This window comes from Rana temporaria, chromosome 2, assembly GCF_905171775.1.
Source record: "Rana temporaria chromosome 2, aRanTem1.1, whole genome shotgun sequence".
NCBI lineage: Eukaryota > Metazoa > Chordata > Amphibia > Anura > Ranidae > Rana > Rana temporaria.
Genome location: NC_053490.1, coordinates 523,582,605 through 523,606,484, shown reverse-complemented (window position 1 = coordinate 523,606,484; position 23,880 = coordinate 523,582,605). Strand labels below are relative to the sequence as shown.

The 23,880-nt window shown below is 47.6% G+C and overlaps 1 protein-coding gene across 1 annotated transcript in view; it reads left to right on the top strand.

Annotated features, from left to right (window-relative positions):
• The window catches only part of LOC120928031 (beta-1,4-galactosyltransferase 3-like), a 109,225-nt gene that overhangs the window by 62,957 nt on the left and 22,388 nt on the right, over nt 1-23,880 (top strand). Inside the window, exon 4 of the mRNA XM_040339103.1 lies at nt 5,138-5,325. Within this exon, the coding sequence (XP_040195037.1) occupies nt 5,138-5,325 (188 nt within the window). The remainder of the gene's footprint in view (nt 1-5,137; nt 5,326-23,880) is intronic.

Below are 23,880 nucleotides of genomic sequence, written 5' to 3'. Positions count from 1 at the left end.
CTATATATTTTTTTTTTTTACTACTAATGGCGGCGATTTTTTTCGTGACCGCGACATTATGGCGGACACATCGGACAATTTTGACACATTTTTGGGACAATTGTCATTTTCACAGCAAAAAAATGCTATACAAATGCATTGTTTACTGTGAAAATGACAATTGCAGTTTGGGAGTTAACCACTAGGGGGCGCTGAAGTGGTTAAGTGTGACCTCATTTGTGTTTCTAACTGTAGGAGGCGGGGCTGGACGTGTGACGTCATTGATCGTGCTTCATTATATCAGGGAACACACGATCAATGACGGCGCCACAGTGAAGAACGGGGAAGGTTTGTTTACACACAGCTTTCCTCGTTCTTCATCTCCGGGGACCGATCGCTGGACTCCATCGGCGATCGGGTCCCGCGGTCACGGACCAGGTTGTGGGCGCGCGCCCGCGACCCATGGCTGGGCACTTAGAGGACGTACAGGTACGTGCTTGTGCTCAGCCGTGCCGTTCTGCCGACGTATATGTGCAGGAGGCGGTCCTTAAGTGGTTAATATCTGTATATTCCTCCGTCTCATATACATCATTCTTTGTTTTCAAGGAAATTATTTCCATATAAAATCTTCCAGTTTGCAGATCTGAAACTCCTGGAGATGAGCTTCAGATCATTCCGGGCGTTTGGCCAAATTAGCATCTTCTACCTCATGGGTCTTCAAACTATGGCCCTCCAGTTGTTCAGGAACTACAATTCCCATCATGCCTAGTCATGTCTGTGAATGTCAGTGTGTTACAATGCCTCATGGGATGTGTAGTTCTACAACAGCTGGAGGGCCGTAGTTTAAGGATCCCTGTTCTACCTTATTGAAGCCCACAAGACGGGCTGCTGTGGGCACCTATGGTAACCCCCCCCCCACCCTTATCAGAAGGGTATCGGCCCACCAAGAAACTCGCTCTCCGGAGTCATCGTAACCCTTTCCTCTTCTCGTGGTCTATAGCAGCCTTTCTCAACTTTTTTTTTTTTTTACCTTTAGAGCAGTAATGTCAAACTGGCGGCCCTCCAGCTGTTGCAAAACTACAAGTCCCATCATCCCTCATGGGACTTGTAGTTTCACAACAGCTGGAGGTCTGCCAGTTTGAGACCCCTGCCTTAGAGGAATTTTGAAATAATTTTCAGGTCCCGGGGTACCCCTGCTAACACAATTCACTGGAGGGGGTCGGTGAAATATGTGCCCCTTACAGTGGTGGTCAGAATGCCAATAGTTAGAGTGATTGTAAACCTCAGACATGAAATATGAATATCCCTCTACAGCAGGAGTAGGCAGAGGCGCTCTTTAACCGCTTCCCGCCCGCCGCATGTAGATGTACGTCGGCAGAATGGCACGTACAGGCACATTGGAGCGATCCGGGACGACGGCACGCCTATTCGTTTATAGCCACTTCGTCGCGATCGCTCCCCGGAGCTGAAAAGCGGGGAGAGCCGTATGTAAACACGGCTTCCCCGTGCTTCACTGTGGCGGCTGCATCGATCGAGTGATCCCTTTTATAGGGAGACACGATCGATGACGTCAGACCTACAGCCGCACCCCCCTTGCATTGCATTGTTTATTGTGAAAATGACAGTTGCAGTTTGGGAGTTAACCACAGGGGGCGCTGTAGGAGTTAGGGTTCACCTAGTGTGTGTTTACAACTGTGTAAACACACACTAGGTGAACCCTAACTCCTACAGCGCCCCCTGTGGTTAACTCCCAAACTGCAACTGTCATTTTCTCAATAAACAATGCAATTTAAATGCATTTTTTGGCTGTGAAAATGACAATGGTCCCAAAAATGTGTCAAAATTGTCCGAAGTGTCCGCCATAATGTCGCAGTCACGAAAGAAAACGCTGATCGCCGCCATTAGAAGTAAAAAAAAAGAAAAATAATAAAAATGCAATAAAACTATCCCCTATTTTGTAAACGCTATAAATTTTGCGCAAACCAACCGATAAACGATTATTGCGATTTTTTTTTTTTTTTTTTTTTACCAAAAATAGGTAGAAGAATACGTATCGGCCTAAACTGAGGAAAATTTTTTATGTTTTTGGGGGATATTTATTATAGCAAAAATTAAAAAATATTGATTTTTTTTCAAAATTGTCACTCTGTTTTCGCGCAAAAAATAAAAACCGCAGAGGTGATCAAATAACGCCAAAAGAAAGCTCTATTTGTGGGGAAAAAAGGACGCCAATTTTGTTTGGGAGCCACGTCGCACGACCGCGCAATTGTCTGTTAAAGCGACGCAGTGCCGAATTGTAAAAACCCCTTGGGTCATTTAGCAGCATATTGGTCCGGTCCTTTAGTGGTTAATTGGGCAAATTAGGCGGTCGCCTAAGGCCTCGCACTCAGAGGGGTCTAACCTAACTCACCCAATGCATTACATCCGTTTTGAGGGACAGGGGACCTTAACGCTGCTGTGCTCAGGCAGCATTAAGAGCCCTGACTTAGGAGTGGGGCCGCCAGTGTCCCTAACAAGTGAATATCGGTGACACCACCCCTTGTGACGTCAATGACCCAGCATTCCCTTCAGTTAATGACGTCACAAGGGGGCGGGTTCACCTGGTGGCCCCTGCCGCTTAGTTATTAAAGAGCAGGATCTGGGGGGCCATCTTGTTAAAGGGGGCTTCCAGATTCGGATAAGCCCCCCCTGCCCGCAGACCCTCACAACCACCGGCCAGGGTTGTGGGGAAGAGGCTCCTGTCCTTGTCTTTTTCCCCATCATGGGTGTGAGTGGCGCCCCATGTCAAGTTTTGCCTAAGGCCTTACAAAGCCTAGAGCCGCCTCTGGGAGTAGGCAACCTTAACCACTTCAGCCCCGGAAAGGATTTGACCCCCTTAATGACCCAGGCCATTTTTTTGCAATACAGCACTGCGTCGCTTTAACTAACAATTGCGCAGTTGTGCGACGTTGTACCCAAACAAAATTGACGTCCTTTTTGGAGCTTTCTTTTGGTGGTGTTTGATCATCTCTGCGTTTTTTTTTTGTTTTTTTGGGGGTTTTTTTGCGCTATAAACAAAAGAGACCATTTTGGAAAATTTTTTTTTTTTTTGCTATAATAAATATCCCCAAAATTTTAAAAAATATCGAATTTCTTTATCAGTTTTAGGCCAATATGTATTATTCTACATATTTTTGAGAAACAAAAACACAATGGCCCGGATTCAGATACAATTGTGTATCTATCGGCGGGCGTAACGTATCCCAGATACATTACGCCGTCGTAACTTAGGGCGCAAGTTCCGTATTCAGAAAGAACTTGCGCCCTAAGTTACGGCGGCGTAGTGTAAATGTGTCGGCGTAAGCCCGCCTAATTCAAATGTGGATGATGTGGGCGTGTTTTATTTAAATTACTTGTGACCCCACGTATTTGACGTTTTTTACGAACGGCGCATGCGCCGTCCGTGAACGTTTCCAAGTGCGCATGCTCCAAATTACGCCGCAAACTGTCAATGCTTTCGACGTGAACGTAACTTACGTACAGCCCTATTCGCGAACGACTTGCGTAAACGACGTAAAATACGACGCTATTGGTGTGTTTCCGACGTCCATACCTAACATGACTTACCCCTGCTTTATGAGGGGTAACTTTACGCCGGAAAAAGCCTTACGCAAACGACGTAAAAAAATGCGCCGGGCGGACGTATGTTTTTGAATTGGCGTATCTACCTAATTTGCATATTCCTCACGTAAATCTACGGAAGCGCCACCTAGCTCTGTCTCGATGTGTGTCTCGATCTCTCTCTGTCTCGATGTGTGTCTCGATCTCTCTCTGTCTGGATGTGTGTCTCGATCTCTCTCTCTCTGTCTGGATGTGTGTCGCCATCTCTCTCTCTGTCTGGATGTGTGTCGCCATCTCTCTCTCTGTCTGGATGTGTGTCGCCATCTCTCTCTCTGTCTGGATGTGTGTCGCCATCTCTCTCTCTGTCTGGATGTGTGTCGCCATCTCTCTCTCTCTGTCTGGATGTGTGTCGCCATCTCTCTCTCTGTCTGGATGTGTGTCGCCATCTCTCTCTCTGTCTGGATGTGTGTCGCCATCTCTCTCTCTGTCTGGATGTGTGTCGCCATCTCTCTCTCTGTCTGGATGTGTGTCGCCATCTCTCTCTCTGTCTGGATGTGTGTCGCCATCTCTCTCTCTGTCTGGATGTGTGTCGCCATCTCTCTCTCTGTCTGGATGTGTGTCGCCATCTCTCTCTCTGTCTGGATGTGTGTCGCCATCTCTCTCTCTGTCTGGATGTGTGTCGCCATCTCTCTCTCTGTCTGGATGTGTGTCGCCATCTCTCTCTCTGTCTGGATGTGTGTCGCCATCTCTCTCTCTGTCTGGATGTGTGTCGCCATCTCTCTCTCTGTCTGGATGTGTGTCGCCATCTCTCTCTCTGTCTGGATGTGTGTCGCCATCTCTCTCTCTGTCTGGATGTGTGTCGCCATCTCTCTCTCTCTGTCTGGATGTGTGTCGCCATCTCTCTCTCTCTGTCTGGATGTGTGTCGCCATCTCTCTCTGTCTGTCTGGATGTGTGTCGCCATCTCTCTCTCTCTGTCTGGATGTGTGTCGCCATCTCTCTCTCTCTGTCTGGATGTGTGTCGCCATCTCTCTCTGGATGTGTGTCGCCATCTCTCTCTCTCTGTCTGGATGTGTGTCGCCATCTCTCTCTCTGTCTGGATGTGTGTCTCTAGAGATATATATATATATATATATATATATATATATATATATATATATATATATATTCAAAATGTGTGTGTAAATGCAGGTGTCCCAATACTTTTGAAAATATAGTGTTTTTTTATACAGTACAGGACAGAAGCAGGTATGAATCTGCAGTGAAGTTTGCTGTAATCCTTGCAATACATGGGGGGGAATAGAAAACTCTTTCACTTTTTATAGCTTGGTCGCTTTAACTGCTCATTTAAGACAATGATAAACGTTTTTTTTTACTTTCCGTGTTGCTGTGAGGAGTCCCAGTAAGAGTAATAACTTTGCGGTCTGGTCTCTTTCTCTCTGGGCGCGTGGCGTCGGCTGCCGCGGCTTGTAATGATCCGTGAAATAGTTACCGCTGTTATTACTGCAGAAGACAGATTTTCTTCCATTTACTCGCTAAGCGCTGCATTTGTCTTGCCAGGCCGGGAACGCCACGTTTAATCGGGCGAAGCTTCTGAATATCGGCGTCCGAGAAGCCCTGCGCTACGACGACTGGGACTGTCTCATCCTGCACGACGTGGACCTGGTGCCCGAGAATGACCACAACCTGTACATCTGTGACAACTACCCCAAACACATGTCCAGCGCCATGGACAAGTTCCAGTACAGGTATGGACTTCTGTTCTCATAAACCTCTGCGGCAGAGGAGCTTACGCTCTAATGGGCCTACTGTAGACAAACGAGAGTCCATCGAGGTTTGATGATAAACTATCATTATGTTTTGGATTGTGGAGCACTCTGAGAAGGCAACACACAAATGCTAATATTGCCGATAGTGTCCATGGTGGGTGCCCAGGCTTTGCAGGATTCTCTTTTACGGTGCAATTGCATCCATCAGTGTGCTGCTTCTCTTTCACTGTCCATTCACATCCCATCAGTGTGCTGCTTCTCTTTCACTGTCCATTCACATCCCATCAGTGTGCTGCTTCTCTTTCACTGTCCATTCACATCCCATCAGTGTGCTGCTTCTCTTTCACTGTCCATTTACATCCCATCAGTGTGCTGCTTCTCTTTCACTCTCCATTCACATCCCATCAGTGTGCTGCTTCTCTTTCACTGTCCATTCGCATTCCATCAGTGTGCTGCTTCTCTTTCACTGTCCATTTACATTCCATCAGTGTGCTGCTTCTCTTTCACTGTCCATTTACATTCCATCAGTGTGCTGCTTCTCTTTCACTGTCCATTCACATCCCATCAGTGTGCTGCTTCTCTTTAATAATTCCATTCACATCCCATCAGTGTGCTGCTTCTCTTTCACTGTCCATTCGCATCCCATCAGTGTGCTGCTTCTCTTTCACTGTCCATTCACATCCCATCAGTGTGCTGCTTCTCTTTCACTGTCCATTCACATCCCATCAGTGTGCTGCTTCTCTTTCACTGTCCATTCACATCCCATCGGTGTGCTGCTTCTCTTTCACTGTCCATTTACATCCCATCAGTGTGCTGCTTCTCTTTCACTCTCCATTCACATCCCATCAGTGTGCTGCTTCTCTTTCACTGTCCATTTACATCCCATCAGTGTGCTGCTTCTCTTTCACTCTCCATTCACATCCCATCAGTGTGCTGCTTCTCTTTCACTGTCCATTCGCATCCCATCAGTGTGCTGCTTCTCTTTCACTGTCCATTCACATCCCATCGGTGTGCTGCTTCTCTTTCACTGTCCATTTACATCCCATCAGTGTGCTGCTTCTCTTTCACTGTCCATTCACATCCCATCAGTGTGCTGCTTCTCTTTCACTGTCCATTTACATCCCATCAGTGTGCTGCTTCTCTTTCACTCTCCATTCACATCCCATCAGTGTGCTGCTTCTCTTTCACTGTCCATTCGCATCCCATCAGTGTGCTGCTTCTCTTTCACTGTCCATTTACATTCCATCAGTGTGCTGCTTCTCTTTCACTGTCCATTCACATCCCATCAGTGTGCTGCTTTTACTGTCCATTTACATCCCATCAGTGTGCTGCTTCTCTTTTACTGTCCATTTACATCCCATCAGTGTGCTGCTTCTCTTTTACTGTCCATTTACATCCCATCAGTGTGCTGCTTCTTTTACTGTCCATTTACATCCCATCAGTGTGCTGCTTCTCTTTCACTGTCCATTCACATCCCATCAGTGTGCTGCTTTTCTTTCACTGTCCATTCACATCCCATCAGTGTGCTGCTTCTCTTTCGCTGTCCATTCGCATCCCATCAGTGTGCTGCTTCTCTTTCCTTGTCAAATTGCATCCATCTGTATGCTGCTTCTCTTTAACTGTCCAGTTACAGCCATCAGCATGCTGCTTCCATTTCATTGCCCAATCACATCCATCTGTGTGATACTTCTCTTTTATTGTCCAATCACTTCTATCAGTGTGTTTCTTCTCTTTTTCATTGTCCAATCCCCTTTTATCTGTGCGCTGCTTCTCTTTCATTGCCCAATCACATCCATCTGTGCGCTGCTTCTTTTTCATTGTCCAATTGCATCTATCAGTGTGCTTCTTCTCTTTCACTGTCCAGTTACATCTATCAGCGCGCTGCTTCTCTTTCATTGTCCAATCACATCCATCAGTGTGCAGTTTCTTTTTTTGTTGTACAGCGGGCAGGAGGAACAGATTTGCCAATTGATCCCTGTGATTGGCTGCCATATGATTGGGAGCCTGTCCCGCAGGCTGCTGATCATAACCAGAGTACGGGAGTGTTCTGTGACCTCCTGCAGCCTTTTGCTATCTTTATTCACTACATTGATGGCACTTTGTGGCATGGTAGGGTAATGGTTTTTCTGATGGTGACAACAGTGCAATGTGTGCTGAAATGGCCGCTGGTGTGACAGGTGACAACACGGGGTGCACAGTTGGGAGAGGAGCGTGGTCGGCCAATCACAGGGAGTGACTAAACAAAGGACCCTTCAGATTGGGCTTACCAATTATTATTGTAATGAAGGTTACAATTTAAAAAATGTAGAAAATCACAGTAATATGTTAAAGTATATATATATATAAAAATAATGTGTGTGTGTGTATACACACACACACACACACACTATTAAAATATATATATAGTGTATGTGTGTGCATACCCAGCGTCTATAAGAAATCTTAGTGTATTCCAATGCTACTGTGTGCTGCTAGCATTTTATCCAATCAGCATGTGCCCTCTAGTGGACATTTTGTGTATTTCAAAAATCGGAAACGAGCGTTGACTTTAATCAGAATAGTAAGGTTTACCTAATGGAAAGTCCCCATGATTAAGATCTGGAGGCAGGGGCGTTGCTAGGTGGCAGAAAGGGGGGAACGGGACGGTTTGTATGCGACACAGGCTTTTTCTTTTGGGCTAGCACGTGACCTACATACACTGACGGTAGTTTCCTGACACACTGACCGACCTACCTGACATACACTGACCTACTTACACTGACCTACCTGACCTACACTGACATTTACATACACATTATTACACTGTCTGACGGTTCTACCTCACCACAGCAGTAGGCAGTCATTCCGTCAGACCCGAGGAGCCTGGCTGGAGGGGAGAGGAGCCTTGAGGAGAGCCCAGGAGGAGAGGAGAGCCACCCGCGGACCGCACAATTGCTGAGCAGGGATGTGGCGATGGCGCGGCAGCCGTATTGTAATTTCCGCCTTCTGCAGCCAGTGCAGCGCCTATGATGGACGTTGCATGTACCGCAATCGAGGCATTGGACCAGTGGGATGTCCATCATAGGCGTTGTGCAGGCTCCAGAATGCGGGATCTGCTATGGGACTCGGACACACTCGGCGGCGCTCGGGATCAGATCGATCCCGGCGCTCGGAGCTAATAACGCAGTCCTGCCACCGTGAGACTCAGGCTTTATGGGGTCACATTTGGGGCTTCAGCCACGGCTAGCCACCCCCGCCCAACGCCCCTGTCTGGGGGGGTAGAGCAAAATGCATTGGGGGTGTGGCCTGGCGGGGGGTCCAGACTGAGAGCGCCATTCATTCTACCACAGCGGGTCTGTATTGATATGCGGCCTCTGGGACAATCTGTCTACCTAATGGAATGTGTTTTTGAAGGTTTAGGTGTTTTCTCTTACCACCTTCCAGGACGGCACCCGAGAGATGATGGCTCCTCCTGCAGGAAACACAATCGCATGACAGTTTAAAAGGCCCCGCCCTTCCCCTTGCTCCTCAGTATTGATTGTGTTTCTCCAACACAGCGACACGTTTGTTTTGTTTATGGAAACCTAGAGACCGGGGAGGGTCGAAGGTACCCCTGTGAGACAGGTCTAAGGGAGGCCGGGGAGGGCTGAACTTACCTGTAGACTTCGGTCCAAACTCACAGGTCGCCCTATGTCAGCACCAGTGCTCTGAGCTGCGGGGAGGTGAGCCATCACTGGGTGCTATCGAATCCACCACCATTCGAATCGCCGTTTTTCCCGGGTCTCCAGACGTAAAAACGCCGCGCTCCAGGCCTCATTCTGAGACAGGAACTGCATCACAGGAAGTGGGCGGTTCCGGACGGCGTAACCCGGAAGTTCCCAGTGGAGCGAGGAGACAGCGTGGGTGGTGGACGGGTCGGCTTGCGGTGACCAGTACAGGAGTACCGACAGCCAGGACTGAGTCACCCGCCTCATGGAAGAGGACGGAAAGACCGACACGACCGCTGGCAGATCCAGGTCGGGGGGCGGTGAGTACCAATCCCCCTGGAAAGGGAGGGGGGAAGCGGTGAGAGTTCCCAAACTTTTAGGGAACGACCGGAGCAGGATCTGGTCCCTTCTCGTCCACTTCCTCCCCTCCCCAGTACAGCCAGCAGTCTTGGGGGAAAAAAGACAATTTAAATGTATATTTTATGTCTTTCAGAAACCCCCAGCGGACCCCATGAGGCCTCAGCTCAGTCTCCCTCCGCTACAGGGCATAGTTCCTCTAAAAAGTGTGGGAATTGTAGAGAGAAGCTCCCCAAGTCCTACACAAAACCTTTCTGCTACAAATGTATTAATATACTGGCGGGAAAGGAGGCTGCTGCCATGATGAAGAGTTTTCTCTCATCCATGCAAACAGAAATGTTAGCAACAGTTAAAGCCTTTCGAGAGGCAGCCGGGCAGTCGGCACAGGCTGAAACAGAGGAACTTACCCCTAAGGAAGGCACTTCCTCTCAGGAGACCCCCTTTTCTAAGGGCCCAAGTGTTTTCTTTACACCTGCACAAATTCCCCCTCTGGGGGAAGCAGATGGTGAAGAGAGTGAGGTAGCCAGTCTACCTAGGTCTAGGCACAGCTCAGGGGAGGTAGATGGAGACTCCATTAGTCAGTCTCAGGAGGACACACGTCCAAGAAAACACCTCTTTGCTGTAGAAGATCTAGAGGGTCTCCTCCAGGCTATCTACGCCACAGAGGAAATTCCTGAGACCCCTAAACCTACCTCAGCGCAGGATAAAGTTTATAGGGGCCTGAGTGACGCTCAATCTAAAGTATTCCCCCTGCACAAATCCCTCAAGGAATTAGTCCTTCAGGAGTGGAGAGACCCTGAAAGGAGAATAATCAAACAAAAAACCTGGAAAAGAAGGTTTCCCTTCTCCCAGGAAGATGAGGAAGTCTTTTTTAAGCTTCCTAGACTTGATGCGGCTTTGTCGCAAGTCACTAAATTGTCTGATCTCTCCTTTGAGGATGCGGGTAACATCAAGGATGTGATGGACCGTAGAGCAGAGTCTCTCCTTAGAAAAGCCTGGGAGGCCAATGCGGCAGCGCTAAGCCCAGCCTTAGCAGCAGCATGTGTAGCTAGGAATGCAGATGTTTGGGTAGAGACACTCACCGACCACCTCGCCCAGAATTCGGAGGCAGAGGAGGTAGTTGAGTCACTTACAGGGGTAAGGAAGGCGATTGCTTACCTAGCAGATGCAGCTACGGAATCTGCAAGGGCAGCAGCCAAGACAGCAGCCCTCATTAACTCCACTAGGAGGGCAGTTTGGATCAAGGCCTGGGAAGGAGATGCTACATCCAAGGGAAAACTCTGTGGCATCCCCTTCCAAGGTTCCCTGTTGTTTGGGAAAGACCTGGATGATGTCCTTGCTAGGTCATCAGAAAAAGGTAAAAAATTCCCAGTTAAACCCAAAAAAGAAAGTTTCAAGAAAACTTTTCGAGGCCCCCAGGGGCAGGGTAGACAGAAAGCCAAAAAGGAACCTTTTAGGCGTTGGAACTTTGGTAAAGGGAATAGGAAGAACAACCTCCTTTTCCCTCCTCCAAAACCCAGCGACAAACCGTCCAAGTGACGGCGAGGTCAGAGTGGGGGGTCGACTATCTCAATTCCTCCCTCAATGGGAGAGAATTTCGAACAGTCATTACATCTGCCAAATAATTCAAAAAGGCTATCGCCTAGAATTTCTGGCTACACCCCCCACCATGATCACCATTACTCACCTTCCCAGGGATACCCTGAAAAGGTCTGCCCTTTTGGAGTGCATACAGGAGTTAGCCAAACAACTTGTAGTGGTACCAGTACCAAAAGCTCAGCAGTACCAGGGATTTTATTCCCATATTTTCGTAGTACGAAAACCCTCCGGGAAATACCGTCTAATAGTAAACTTGAGAAACTTGAACAAGTTTCTGGAATACAAAAAGTTTACTATGGAAAGTATTTATTCGGTAAGGAAGAACCTCATGAAGGAGGCCTTCTTGGTGACCCTGGATCTCAGAGATGCCTATCTCCACGTGCCAATCCACGTGGATCACCAGGCATATCTGAGGTTTGCGGTCGTGGTGGAAGGAGAAACCTTCCACTGGCAGTTCAGAGCTCTACCATTCGGGCTAACCTCCAGCCCAAGGATTTTTACAAAAGTCCTAGCAGAAGCGGTGGCATACCTGCACCTTCAGGGCATATCCCTTATACCCTATTTAGACGACTTGCTGATTTCAGGAAAATCAGCCGCCCAAGTCACGCTGGATGCCAACAAAGCAATGGTACTCCTAGAGAGCCTAGGGTGGATAATCAACATAGAAAAATCCTCCCTCAAACCAGAACAGGTCAAGACCTTCCTGGGATATGTAGTGGACACCAGGCAGCAGAGACTCTTCTTACCAGAAGAAAAAGTTTTAAAACTAGCCTCAGCAGTCGGGAACCTTATCAAAAACCCCAAACTCTCCAGACGGAATGTTCTGAGAGTTCTAGGCCTGATGTCAGCAAGCATCCCAGCGGTGGTTTGGGCTCAGCTTCATGCAAGGGCATTACACTTCTTCTTCCTGTCCTCATGGGACAAAAGGAAAGAGTCCTTAGATCAGGATATACTACTCACCCCCCAGGTTCTGTCCTCCCTGGAGTGGTGGACATCTCCCCAAAACCTGAAGGGAGGGCGACCGTGGGCTCAGTGGAACCCAGTGAAGGTTACCACGGATGCCAGTTCCTGGGGGTGGGGCGCCCACCTGGAGGGGAAAAAAGCGCAGGGGCAATGGGACAGCTCACTAGCTCGCAGGTCATCCAATTACAGAGAACTCAGAGCAGTGGGGGAAGCCTTAATAGCCTTCCAGGAAGACATCAGAGGCAGAGAAGTCCAAGTAAGCTCAGACAACTCTACAGTAGTAGCGTACCTAGGTCACCAGGGAGGGACCAGGTCCAGTCCCCTACTAGAACTTTCCAGGGAAATCCTAACCTGGGCAGAAGAAAGAGTACTCTCTATCTCAGCCATATACATAAAGGGGACGAGCAATATAGAAGCAGACTTCCTCAGCCGTCACAAGTTGAGGGAGGAAGAATGGGAACTGAACCCAGAGGTGTTTCAACACCTAGTCCAGTATTTCGGGGAACCGGAAATAGACTTGTTTGCCAACAGACAAAACAGGAAGGTAGAAAGGTATTTCTCGATTTCCTGGGAACTACAGTCGGAAGGTCTGGATGCGCTATCCCAGACCTGGCGCTTCGGGCTGGCCTATGCCTTCCCGCCGGTAGCGCTCATTCCGCGAGTTCTTCAGAAACTCAGCAGGTCTCCAGGCCAGATTCTTCTGATAGCACCATGGTGGCCAAAAAGAACTTGGTTCGCAAACCTAAGAGCCATGGCAATGGTGGAGCCTCTGAAGCTCCCGTACAGGGCAGATCTCCTCAGGCAGGGCCCAGTACTCCATCCAAAGCCGGAATTCTTCCAGCTAGCAGCCTGGTTAGTGAGCGCCAGATTCTAGAACGCAAAGGCTGCTCAGAGAGGGTCATAGATACCCTTCTCATGAGCAGAAAACCAGTAACTCAAAAGATTTACCAAAAGGTATGGAAGACCTTCTGTTCCTGGCGTAAGGAAAGACAGGTAGCTTCAACTTCTATCCCGGTTATCCTGGACTTCCTCCAGGATGGGGTAGATTTAGGATTAAAAGTTAGTACCCTTCGGGTCCAAATTACGGCTCTTTCGGTCTATCTCGATAAAAGATTGGCGAAAGAGGACCTTATAAAACGTTTTTTGTTAGCTAGAGAAAGAATTTCTCCAGTCCAAAAATATAATTGTCCGCCTTGGGACTTAACTAGGGTGTTAGAGGCGTTATCTATACACCCATTCGAACCTCTGGAAGAGGTTCCCCTTAAGTTTCTAACATTAAAGTTGACCTTTTTGTTAGCCATTACTTCGGCCAGGAGGGTAGGGGATTTGCAGGCGCTATCCATGAAAGAACCCTTCCTGAGGGTACAGCCAGATAGAATCACCCTCAGAGCAGACCCCCTGTACCTGCCGAAGGTGGCATCCCTATTTCATAGGACGCAAGACATAATATTGCCGTCCTTTTGTTCTGAACCAAAGAACGAAAAAGAAAATAAATTTCATTTGTTAGACGTGAGAAGGTGTCTTCTCATTTATCTAGAGAGAACTAAGAGTTTTAGAAGATCTAACCACCTACTAGTTCTACACGCTGGGCCCAGGAAGGGACTGCAGGCATCAAAAGCCTCAGTCTCAAGATGGATTAGAGAAGCAATATCCAAAGCCTATGTATGTACTGGAGCAACAGCTCCCAAAAAGATCAAGGCTCACTCTACCAGAGCCATAGCAACTTCCTGGGCTGAGAAAGCAGGGGCCTCCTGGGAACAAATCCGCAGTGCGGCCACCTGGTCCAGCCATCATACATTCCTGAAGCACTATCGTGTGGAAATGTTGTCACAGCAAGACTTAGCCTTTGGTCGAAAGGTGCTACAAGCTGTGGTCCCACCCTGAAGGTAGGCCTGTGTTTATTACTCAATTATCCTCTCGGGTGCCGTCCTGGAAGGTGGTAAGAGAAAACCAACGTTAGACCTACCGGTAACGGTATTTCTATGAACCTTCCAGGACGGCAGGCCTACTTCCCACCCTATGTGGAGGGAAAAAAGGTAAGTACCTATAAGGACTACGTCCCTTGTGAACCAGTTCAGGATTACTCTATTGCATACTGAGGAGCAAGGGGAAGGGCGGGGCCTTTTAAACTGTCATGTGATTGTGTTTCCTGCAGGAGGAGCCATCATCTCTCGGGTGCCGTCCTGGAAGGTTCATAGAAATACCGTTACCGGTAGGTCTAACGTTGGTTTTTTCTTCCAATCATGCACCTTCCTTTTTCTTTTTTTCTTTCTCCTTTACTGTTCTCTTTTTTCCTCTTCTTCCTAGAGGCGAGACTAGAACCTTCAAGGCCCCACCTGTCCCCTCTCCTCTCTCTGTTCATACCATCTGCTCTCCCCTCTCCTTTTTCCATTTTCGCTCGCTCGCTCGCTCTCGCTCGCTCGCTCTCTCTCGCGCTCTCTCGCGCGCTCGCTCGCTCTCGCGCTCGCTCGCTCTCGCGCTCTCTCGCGCTCTCTCCCCTCCACCCCAAACTCGGTCATCCATGTCTCTATGGACCTTGCTTTGTGCACTGGTCCAAATCATTTGGTGGAGGGGGGATAATGGTGTGGGGGACTAGGGGTTATTTTTCAGGGGTTGGACTTGGCCCCTTAGTTCCAGTGAAGGGAACTCTTAAGGCGTCGGCATACCAAGACATTTTGGACAATTTCACGCTCCCAACTTTGTTGGAACAGTTTGGGGACGGCCCCTTCCTGTTCCTACATGACTGCGCACCAGAGCACAAAGCAAGGTCTGGGTTGGAGGAACTTGACTGGCCTGCACAGAGTCCTGACCTCAACCCGATGAATTAGAGGGCAGACTGTGAGCCAGGCCTTCTCATCCAGCATCAGTGCCTGACCTCACAAATGCGCTTCTGGAAGAATGGTCAAACATTCCCATAGACACCCTCCTAAACCTTGTGGACAGCCTTCCCAGAAGAGTTGAAGCTGTTAAAGGGTGGGCCCAACTCAATACTGAACCCTACGGACTAAGACTGGGATGCCATTAAAGTTCATGTGCGTGTAAAGGCAGGTGTCCCAATACTTTTGGTAATATAGCGTGTGTGTGTGTGTTTCTCTCAAATTGGAAAAAGTAGAAATGCACGATAATTAAAACTCGCCCCATTTATACCTGACCATTACATACAGTATCTTGTAAAGTGAAGGTGTAGTACCTATATCTGCACACTAGATGGCGCTTTTGCTTTTTAAATGGTTGTTGGCAGGCTTTGCGTGGTGCAGCATAGCCGCTACAAAACACCATTTTTTTTCTTCCCCTTCTAGTGTTGGTTAGAAACTAGACAGAAGGATCAGGTGACCCCAGTGAGGTTGCTTCGCTCCTGAGCCATTGTCCTGAGGAAATTTGAAGACCTCTTTGAAGTTATAGAACGGTAACGGTTTTCAACCCACACACACAAAACAAATGCCATTTGAGGACATTTTAGGTCAGTTTGGGATTTGCTTTCATTCCTCCATTGCGTGTTGGTTTGCTGTGGTGCGATTCATTCTTAACCACTTGCCGCCCGCCAATGACAAATTGACGGCGGCAAAGTGGTTGTAGAATCCTGACTGGACGTCATATGACGTCCTCAGGATTCTGAGCCGCTTCGCGCCCCCGGGGGTGCGCATCTCAGCGATCGTTGTTGCAGGGTGTCAGTCCGACACCCCGCAACACCGATCAAGGTAAAGTGTCTCTCACGGAGGCTCTTTACCACGTGATCAGCCGTGTCCAATCACGGCTGATCACGATGTAAATAGGAAAAGCCGGTAATCGGCTTTTCCTCACTCGCGTCTGTCAGATGCGAGTAGAGGAGAGCCGATCGGCTGCTCCTGTGACGGGGGGTTTGTGCTGATCATCAGCACAGCCCCCCTGAGGATGCCCACTGGACCACCAGGGATGCCCACTGGACCACCAGGGATAAAACAAAAAGTATGCCACCCTAGACCACCAGGGATGAGGAGGACACAAAAAATGGATGCCAATCCGTGCCGCAATGGATGCCAATCAGTGCCCACAATGGGCATCACTGATTGGCAGGCATTGTTTGGCACTGATTGGCAGGCATTGTTTGGCACTGATTGGCAGGCATTGTTTGGCACTGATTGGCATCCATTAGTACAACACATACGATAGTGCCCATCCGTGCCACCTATCAGTGCCCATCCATGCCGCCTATCAGTGCCCATCCGTGCCACTTATCAGTGCCACATATTAGTGCCCATCAATGCCACCTAATCAGTGCCCGTCAGTGCAGTACCATTAGTGGCCATCAGTGAAGGAGAAAACGTACTTATTTACAATGTTTTATAACAGAAACAAATAAAAACAATTTTCTAAATTTTCGGTCATTTTTTTTTTTTTGCAGAAAATAAATGTCCCAGGGGTGATCAAATACCACCAAAAGAAAGCTCTATTTGTGGGTACAAAATGATAAAAATTTAGTTTGGGTACAGTGTAGCATGACCGCGCAATTGTCATTCAAAATGCAACAGCGCTGAAAGCTGAAAATTGGTCTGGGTGGGAAGGTGTATAAGTGCCCCCCGGTATGGAAGTGGTTAAAGCGGTTCTCCACCCTAAAGTGAAGTCCCGCTGATCGGAACCCTCCCCCCCTCCGCTGTCACATTTGACACCTTTCAGGGGGGAGGGGGGTGCAGATACCTGTCTAAAGGCAGGTATTTGCACCCACTTCCGGCCCGGCATTTACGGGCAAAAGACGGGCATTCCGTCACATCCCGTCGCCCCCCCCCCCCCCGTTGTGTGCTGGAAACACTCGGCTCCCAGCACACAGCGGGAGCCAATCGGCGGGCGCGGCGCGACTCGCGCATGCGCCGTAGGGAACCGGGCAGTGAAGCCGCAGCGCTTCACTTCCTGGTTCCCTCAGCGTGGATGGCGGGGGGAGCAGCAGAGAGACGAGCGATCGCTCGTGCTCTGCTGCGATCGGCGCTGGACTCCAGGACAGGTAAGTGTCCTAATATTAAAAGTCAGCAGCTGCAGTATTTGTAGCTGCTGGCTTTTAATATTATTTTCCCGTGGCACATCCGCTTTAAAGACATTCCAATGCAGTTTGCCAAAGGTCATGCGTTGTGACAATGCACGTCCTTTGGCAAACTGCATTGGAATGTCTTTAAGAATGAATCGCATGCATTGGAATGCGATTGGAATGAACCGCATTCCAATCGCACCGGAACGGGTTGTGTTGGGGGAAAAAATAGCAAATGCGTCATTTCTTGCGCAATTTGGTGTATTAGGCAGTATATTCAAATGAACTCAACACTTGTTGACGTGTGACATAAAGCACTGCGACAGTGTGAACCCAGCCTTGGAGCAGTTTTGAGGAACATGGGCGCAACGCCGTATAGGTATTTAACAATTTTATATATATTTCTGCTGCCTATTACAGCATGCTCTGCTACTAATTCCCTTCATTACACAGACCGTCCATTCTTGTATAGAAACCCTGTTATCGGGCAATAATAGCCACGGTCTCTCTGCAAAGTCTTACAATTCGTTTTCTTTAGAATCCTGGGTAGAAAAGCCTGTCCCCTGCCAGCAGCTGCTGAGTTGGGGCCCTTCGTTTTCTGTTTTGGTAGCAGTGGTCTCTCTGCAGAGGTCTGACGTGCCCCCCCTGCTGAATCAGAGCTATAGCCCTAGCAAGTGTGATCCTTAGGGCTCTTTCACACGTCAGCTCAGTTTTTTAGATCAGTTTTTTTTCATCAGTTGATCCGTTTTTCCGTCAGTTTTTCCGTCAGTTTTTCCATCCGTTTTTTATTTTTTTATTTTTTGGGGGCTTTTTACATATTTTGATGAAAAGCGGATGTTAGCGGATCGGATGGTAAACGGATCATCCGCTAACGTCAGTTTTTCGTCCGTTCCGTTTTTTTTGACAGAAGAAAAATAGGGTTTTCTTCCGTCCAAAAAACCGGAACTTAACGCAGACGGATGCTAACGGACGTTAACCCATAGGGAAGCATTGCGGTCCGTTAACGGACGTCCAAAAAACGAACGGAACGGACGTGTGAAAGAGCCTTTACTGATGGCAGAGGTATAGGTGCAAATCATTAGGGACTTGTTAGAGATCCTGTAGAAAGACCACAGCTTCTACACAGAAATTCATATGGGGGGGGGGGGGGGGGGGATAGAGATCTAGGGGCCCCAGATTCTGATAAGCCCCGCCTAAAGACCCCCACAGCCCCGAGTTGTGGGGGAAGAGGCCCCTTGCAAAAAATTGCAATAAAAAAAAAAAAAAAAACATTTTTATTTAATTATTTCATACTGTCACCAGTATCCCTGGTCACTGCCAGACCAGTTGTAGGATGACGCTGTACTGCAATGGTGATAGTAATGTAAAAAAAAATATATATATATATATATATATATATATATATATATATATATATAATATATAATATTACTGTCACCATTGCAGTACAGCGTCATCCTACAACTGGTTTGGCAGTGACCAGGGATACTGGTGACAGTATTTTTTTTATTGCAAATCTTTTTATTTGCAAATAAAAAGATTTGCAATAAAAAGTGTTTTTTCCTTCCCATACTGTCACCAGTCCCTGGTCACTGCCATACCAGTTATAGGATGACGCTGTACTGCAATGGTGACAGTATGTAAAAATTGTTTCTCCTCTTCTTCTTTTTTTTTTTTTTACATACTGTCACCATTGCAGTACAGCACAGGTGTCAAACACAAGGCCCGCGGGCCAAATCCGTCCCTCCAGGCCATTTCATGTGGCCCTCGCACCTCCAGCCCTCCTCTGGTCCTTCTCCAGACCCCTACTTTCTGATTTCAAGCAATGCATCCAGCTACTTCCCAGCAGCAGCATAAGGAAAGGGGGGTGCACTGGGATGTAAGGGAGAGTGAGGGACTCAACTTCTGATGGTGGGGTGGCTCTTGACATCTAATATATGGGGAGGGGATGCGCTGGACATCTAATCTTACAGATACAACCGGCCCTTTTGAGGGCAATCATAATGCCGATGCGGCCCATAATGAAATTGTGTTCGACACCCCTGCAGTACAGCATCATCCTATAACTGGTATAGCAGTGACCAGGGATACTGGTGACAACAGTATGGGAAGGAGAAAATACTTTTTTTTTTTTTATTGCAAATCTTTATAAAGTTTGCAAATAAAAAGATTTGCAATATATATTTTTTTACTTCATACACCAGTATCCCTGGTCACTGCCATACCTGTTATAGGAGGACGCTGTGCTGCAATGGTGACAAGTATTCTTCTCTTTTTTTTATTTTTTTACATACTTGTCACTAGGGTTGTCCCGATACCACTTTTTTAGGACCGAGTACAAGTACCGATACTTTTTTTCAAGTAGTCGCCGATACCGAATACCGATACTTTTTTTAAATGTCATGTGACCGTTTTCAAACCACAATACAGACTAAGGATATTTTCTTTAGAATTATGAAGAACTGGTACATCATGGTGTGGGGCTGTTTTTTAGCATACGGTACTGGAAAACTACATATCATTGAAGGAGTGATCACTGCCAGTGCCACCTATCAGTGCAGCTCATCGGTGCCAGTGCCCAAAAGTGCAGCTAGCCAGTGCCACCTATCAGTGCAGATCAGTGCCCATTAGTGCATCAGTGCAGGGAGGCAGCTTATTAGTGCATCTCATCAGTGCCACCCAATCAATGCCAGTGCCACCTATCAGTGCCATCCATTTATGAGTGCCATTCAATCAATGCCAGTGCCACCTATCAGTGCCATCCAATGGCACTGATAGGTGGCACTGGAATTGATTGGATGGCACTCATAAATGGATGGCACTGATAGGTGGCACTGGCATTGATTGGATGGCACTCATAAATGTGGCACTGATGAGATGCACTAATAAGCTGCCTCCCTGCACTGATATAGCACCCCCCCCCCCCCCCAAAAAAAAAAGTTAACCACTTCAGGTTCGTTGCAGCCAGTACTGTACCCACACTTCTTCTGCACAATTAAACATTATCTCATCTGTATGAGAGTTATTTCCCCAGCGCTCATGGCTTACTTGCTTTTTACTGCACTTTTCCTGTCGATCGTGCGGTGCGGTCCTTTCGCAAGGCAATGGAGACTCCTAGGACGCCGGGGACGGCCTCTGGATGACATCACGCACGCCGCCGGGGGACGTCAAGCTCAGCCTCGGCGCACTGGCACCGCCCGCGCTACAAGAGGCTGTGTTGTTGTGGATAGCCGCGGCTCTGCTGTGAATTATAGCAGCGGCTCGCGGCCGCTACTCGCGACCCGCGGCCCGTGATTAAATGTTGTTCACTGCGTCAATTGGGCCTATAGCATAATGCAGGCTACAGCTGCCTGGACGTGTGGATTTATTATATAGCGGTCGTCGGCCGGCCGCCGGGCCCTGGTGAGAGAATTAAGTTTGGGCCTATATTATGATGGGGGCCTGGAGCTGCAGCTCCATCAGCCCCACCGTTAATCCGGCCCTGCCTCTATGCACCGCTCGATGTCACATAAAAAAAAAAAAAGTATTCTATTTTGGTATCGGGAGTATTTGCGCGAGTACGAGTACTAGCGCAAATACTCGGTATCGGTCCCGATACCGATACTGGTATCGGTATCGGGACAACCCTACTTGTCACCATTGCAGCACAGCGTCCTCCTATAACTGGTATGGCAGTGAGCAGGGACACTGGTGACCGTATAAAAAAATAAACACAATTCGATTTTTTTTTATTGCAATTTTTTATTTATTTTTTGCAAAGTTTATAATCTAAACAAAGAACAAATTTCCCCTTTTTTATTTTTTACAAAAAAAAATCTAAATAAATTAACTCGGTGAATAAAGATCACCAAAAGAAAAGCTCTATTTGTGTGAAAAAAAAATGATAAAAACTTCATATGGGTACCGTGTTGCATGACCGCGCAATTGTCATTCAAATTGTGACAGCGCTGAAAATTGTCCTGGGCAGGAAGGGGGTGGGGGGGTGAAAGTGGCCGGCGTTGAGGTGGTTAAACATTCAATCTGACCCCACTAACCAGTAGAAATTTGAATGATTTATTTAAAAAAAAAAAACTATGCAGAGTGATGGTGTCCAGAGCGGTCCAGAATTGTTTGGCGGAGATTTGCGGCGGGGTGGAGAGGAAGGTTTCATTTTATGAAGTATATCCCCCCCCCCCCCCCCCCCCCTCACCGGACACAATGGCCGCTCTGTTCTCTGATCTTATGGAGCCGGACTTTTCTATTCTGTATTCTCCGGAGGAACAATGACTCCTTGTGTCATCTATACCTGAATGTACGGTTATCGCGTGGGGGGCGAGGATTTGGCGAGTCGCATGTCGCGGATCAGCTCGGCACCATACCAGACCAGTTCTGGGAGTTTTAGAACTACATTGGTGACCGGTGATCCATTCCAAGATCAAATACTCGTTTTACATTATACATAAAATAAAGGTTCTTAAATTTACAGTATCTCACAAAAGTAAGTACACCCCTCACATTTCTGTAACTATTTTCTTCTATCTTTTCATGTGACAACACTGAAAATGTGACACAATGTTGTGTAGTGAGTGTACAGCTTGTATAACAGTGTCAATTTGTTGTCCCCTCAAAATAACTCAACACGCAGCCATTAATGTCTAAACCTCTGGCAACAAAAGTGAGTACACCCCTAAGTGAAAATGTCCAAATTGGGGACAAAGTGTAAATATTTTGTGTGGCCACCATTATTTTCCAGCACTGCCTTAACCCTCTTGGGCATGGAGGTTACCAGAGCTTCACAGGTTGGCACTGGAGTCCTCTTCCCTTCCTCCATGATGACATCACAGAGCTGGTGGATGTTATAGACCTTGCGCTCCTCTGCATTCCGTTTGGGGATGTCCCACAGATGATCAATAGGGTTTAGGTCTAGAGACATGCTTGGCCAGTCCATCACCTTTACCCTCAGCTTCTTTAGCAAGGCAGTGGCTGTCTTTGAAGGCAGGGGCGGATCCAGGGGGGAGCAACCCCCGAGAAACTATTTGCGGGCGAGTGCCGTCGGCGGGTGACAGAGCGCTCCACAGGCGAGGAGAGTGAGCGGGCTGCCCTGCGGGCAGCTGGTCCTCGGGAGTGGACGCCTCAGTGGGCAGGTGACAGAGCGCACGGCTCCGCCGGCGGGCAGCTAAAAGAGCGGGCGGCTCCGCTGCGGCTGACGGGTGTCCGGTGAGAGAGCGTGCGGGCCGGGCAGCTGTTTGGCTTGGTGAGTGCTGAGTGAGTGCTGGCCAATTAACGAGCAGGCAAGCGGGGGGAGCAGAGAAATGACATCATCTCTCACCGCCCGCCCTGCATCTCTGCCGTTTCTTCCCTCAATGTGTAGCCTACATCATCTCAGTGGGAGGAATAGTGCCTCATCATTGGTATTTACTCAGCATAACTCGTCTTTCACATTATTATACAATTTTTTTTTTTTTTTTTTTTTTTTTTTTTTGAAAGACCGCTGCGCATATACAGTTTGACAAAATATTGCAGCAACCACCATTTTAGTCTTTAGGGTCTCTGCTAAAAAATTACCGGTATATATAATGTTTGGGGGTTCCAAGTTAATTTTTCTAGCAAAAAAAATACTGATTTTAACTTGTAAACAACAAGTGTCATTAATAGGTTTGGTCTTGAAGTGGTTAAAAAAAAAAAACATAAAAATAAAAAAATGCCCCATGATAATCTTGCCGTAGGGTTTGCCAGAATAGACTGACATGAGATGTGATGGCATCATCTTTCACTACTCCTGTCACCATCTCCCTGGTAGGGGCCCCAGCGCATTACATTGCCCAGGGGCCCATGATGCTATTAGGATGGCCCTTCCCTCATCCCTCCCAGAGGGCCTTTCTGCACAAAAAGTACATATATACTGTGCATACTTCTTTCTTTTCCTTCTTTCTTTTCCTTCTTTCTTTTCCTTCTTTCTTTTCCTTCTTTCTTTTCCTTCTTTCTTTTCCTTCTTTCTTTTCCTTCTTTCTTTTCCTTCTTTCTTTTCCTTCTTTCTTTTCCTTCTTTCTTTTCCTTCTTTCTTTTCCTTCTTCCTTCTTCTGAAGGTCTCTTCATTTGACCGTTTTAACACAATGTCAAGTATGAGGAAAGAAAATATATTTCCAAGTAAATTCAATGGTTCTTGTGCCCTGCAGACATGCTGCTTATGTAGATGACTGACGCATTTCAAAGTGAAAAAGTATTTGCCACCTTCCTGATTTTTTTTTTTTTTGCATATCTGTCACACTTAAATGATTCAGATCACCACGCAAAATGTTATATTGCAAAAAGATAACCCGAGTAAATACAAAATGCAGTTTTTAAATGATTTAAGTTATTAACCACTTAAGGACTCCTTCACGCCGATATACGTCGGCAGAATGGCACGGCTGGGCACATCCACGTACCTGTACGCGGCCCTTTAAGCCCAGTCAAGGGGTCGCGCACGCCACTGGCACGCGACCCGGTCCGAAGCTCCATGACCCGATCGCCACTGGAGTCCCGCGATCGGTCACCGGAGCTGAAGAACGAGGAGAGGTGTGTGTAAACACAGCTTCCCCGTTCTTCACTGTGGCGCCGTCATCGATCGTGTGTTCCCTGATATAGGGAAGCACAATCAATGACGTCACACCTACAGCCACACCTCCCTACAGTTAGAAACACATATGAGGTCACACTTAACCCCTTCAGTGCCCCCTTGTGGTTAACTCCCAAACTGCAATTGTCATTTTCACAGTAAACAATGCATTTTAAATGGTCCCAAAAATGTGTCAAAATTGTCCGAAGTGTCCGCCATAATGTCGCAATCACGAAAATAATCGCTGATCGCCGCCATTGGTAGTAAAAAAATTATTTTTTATAAAAAATGCAATAAAACTTTACCTATTTTGTAAACGCTATACATTTTTGCGCAAACCAACCGATTTAACGCTT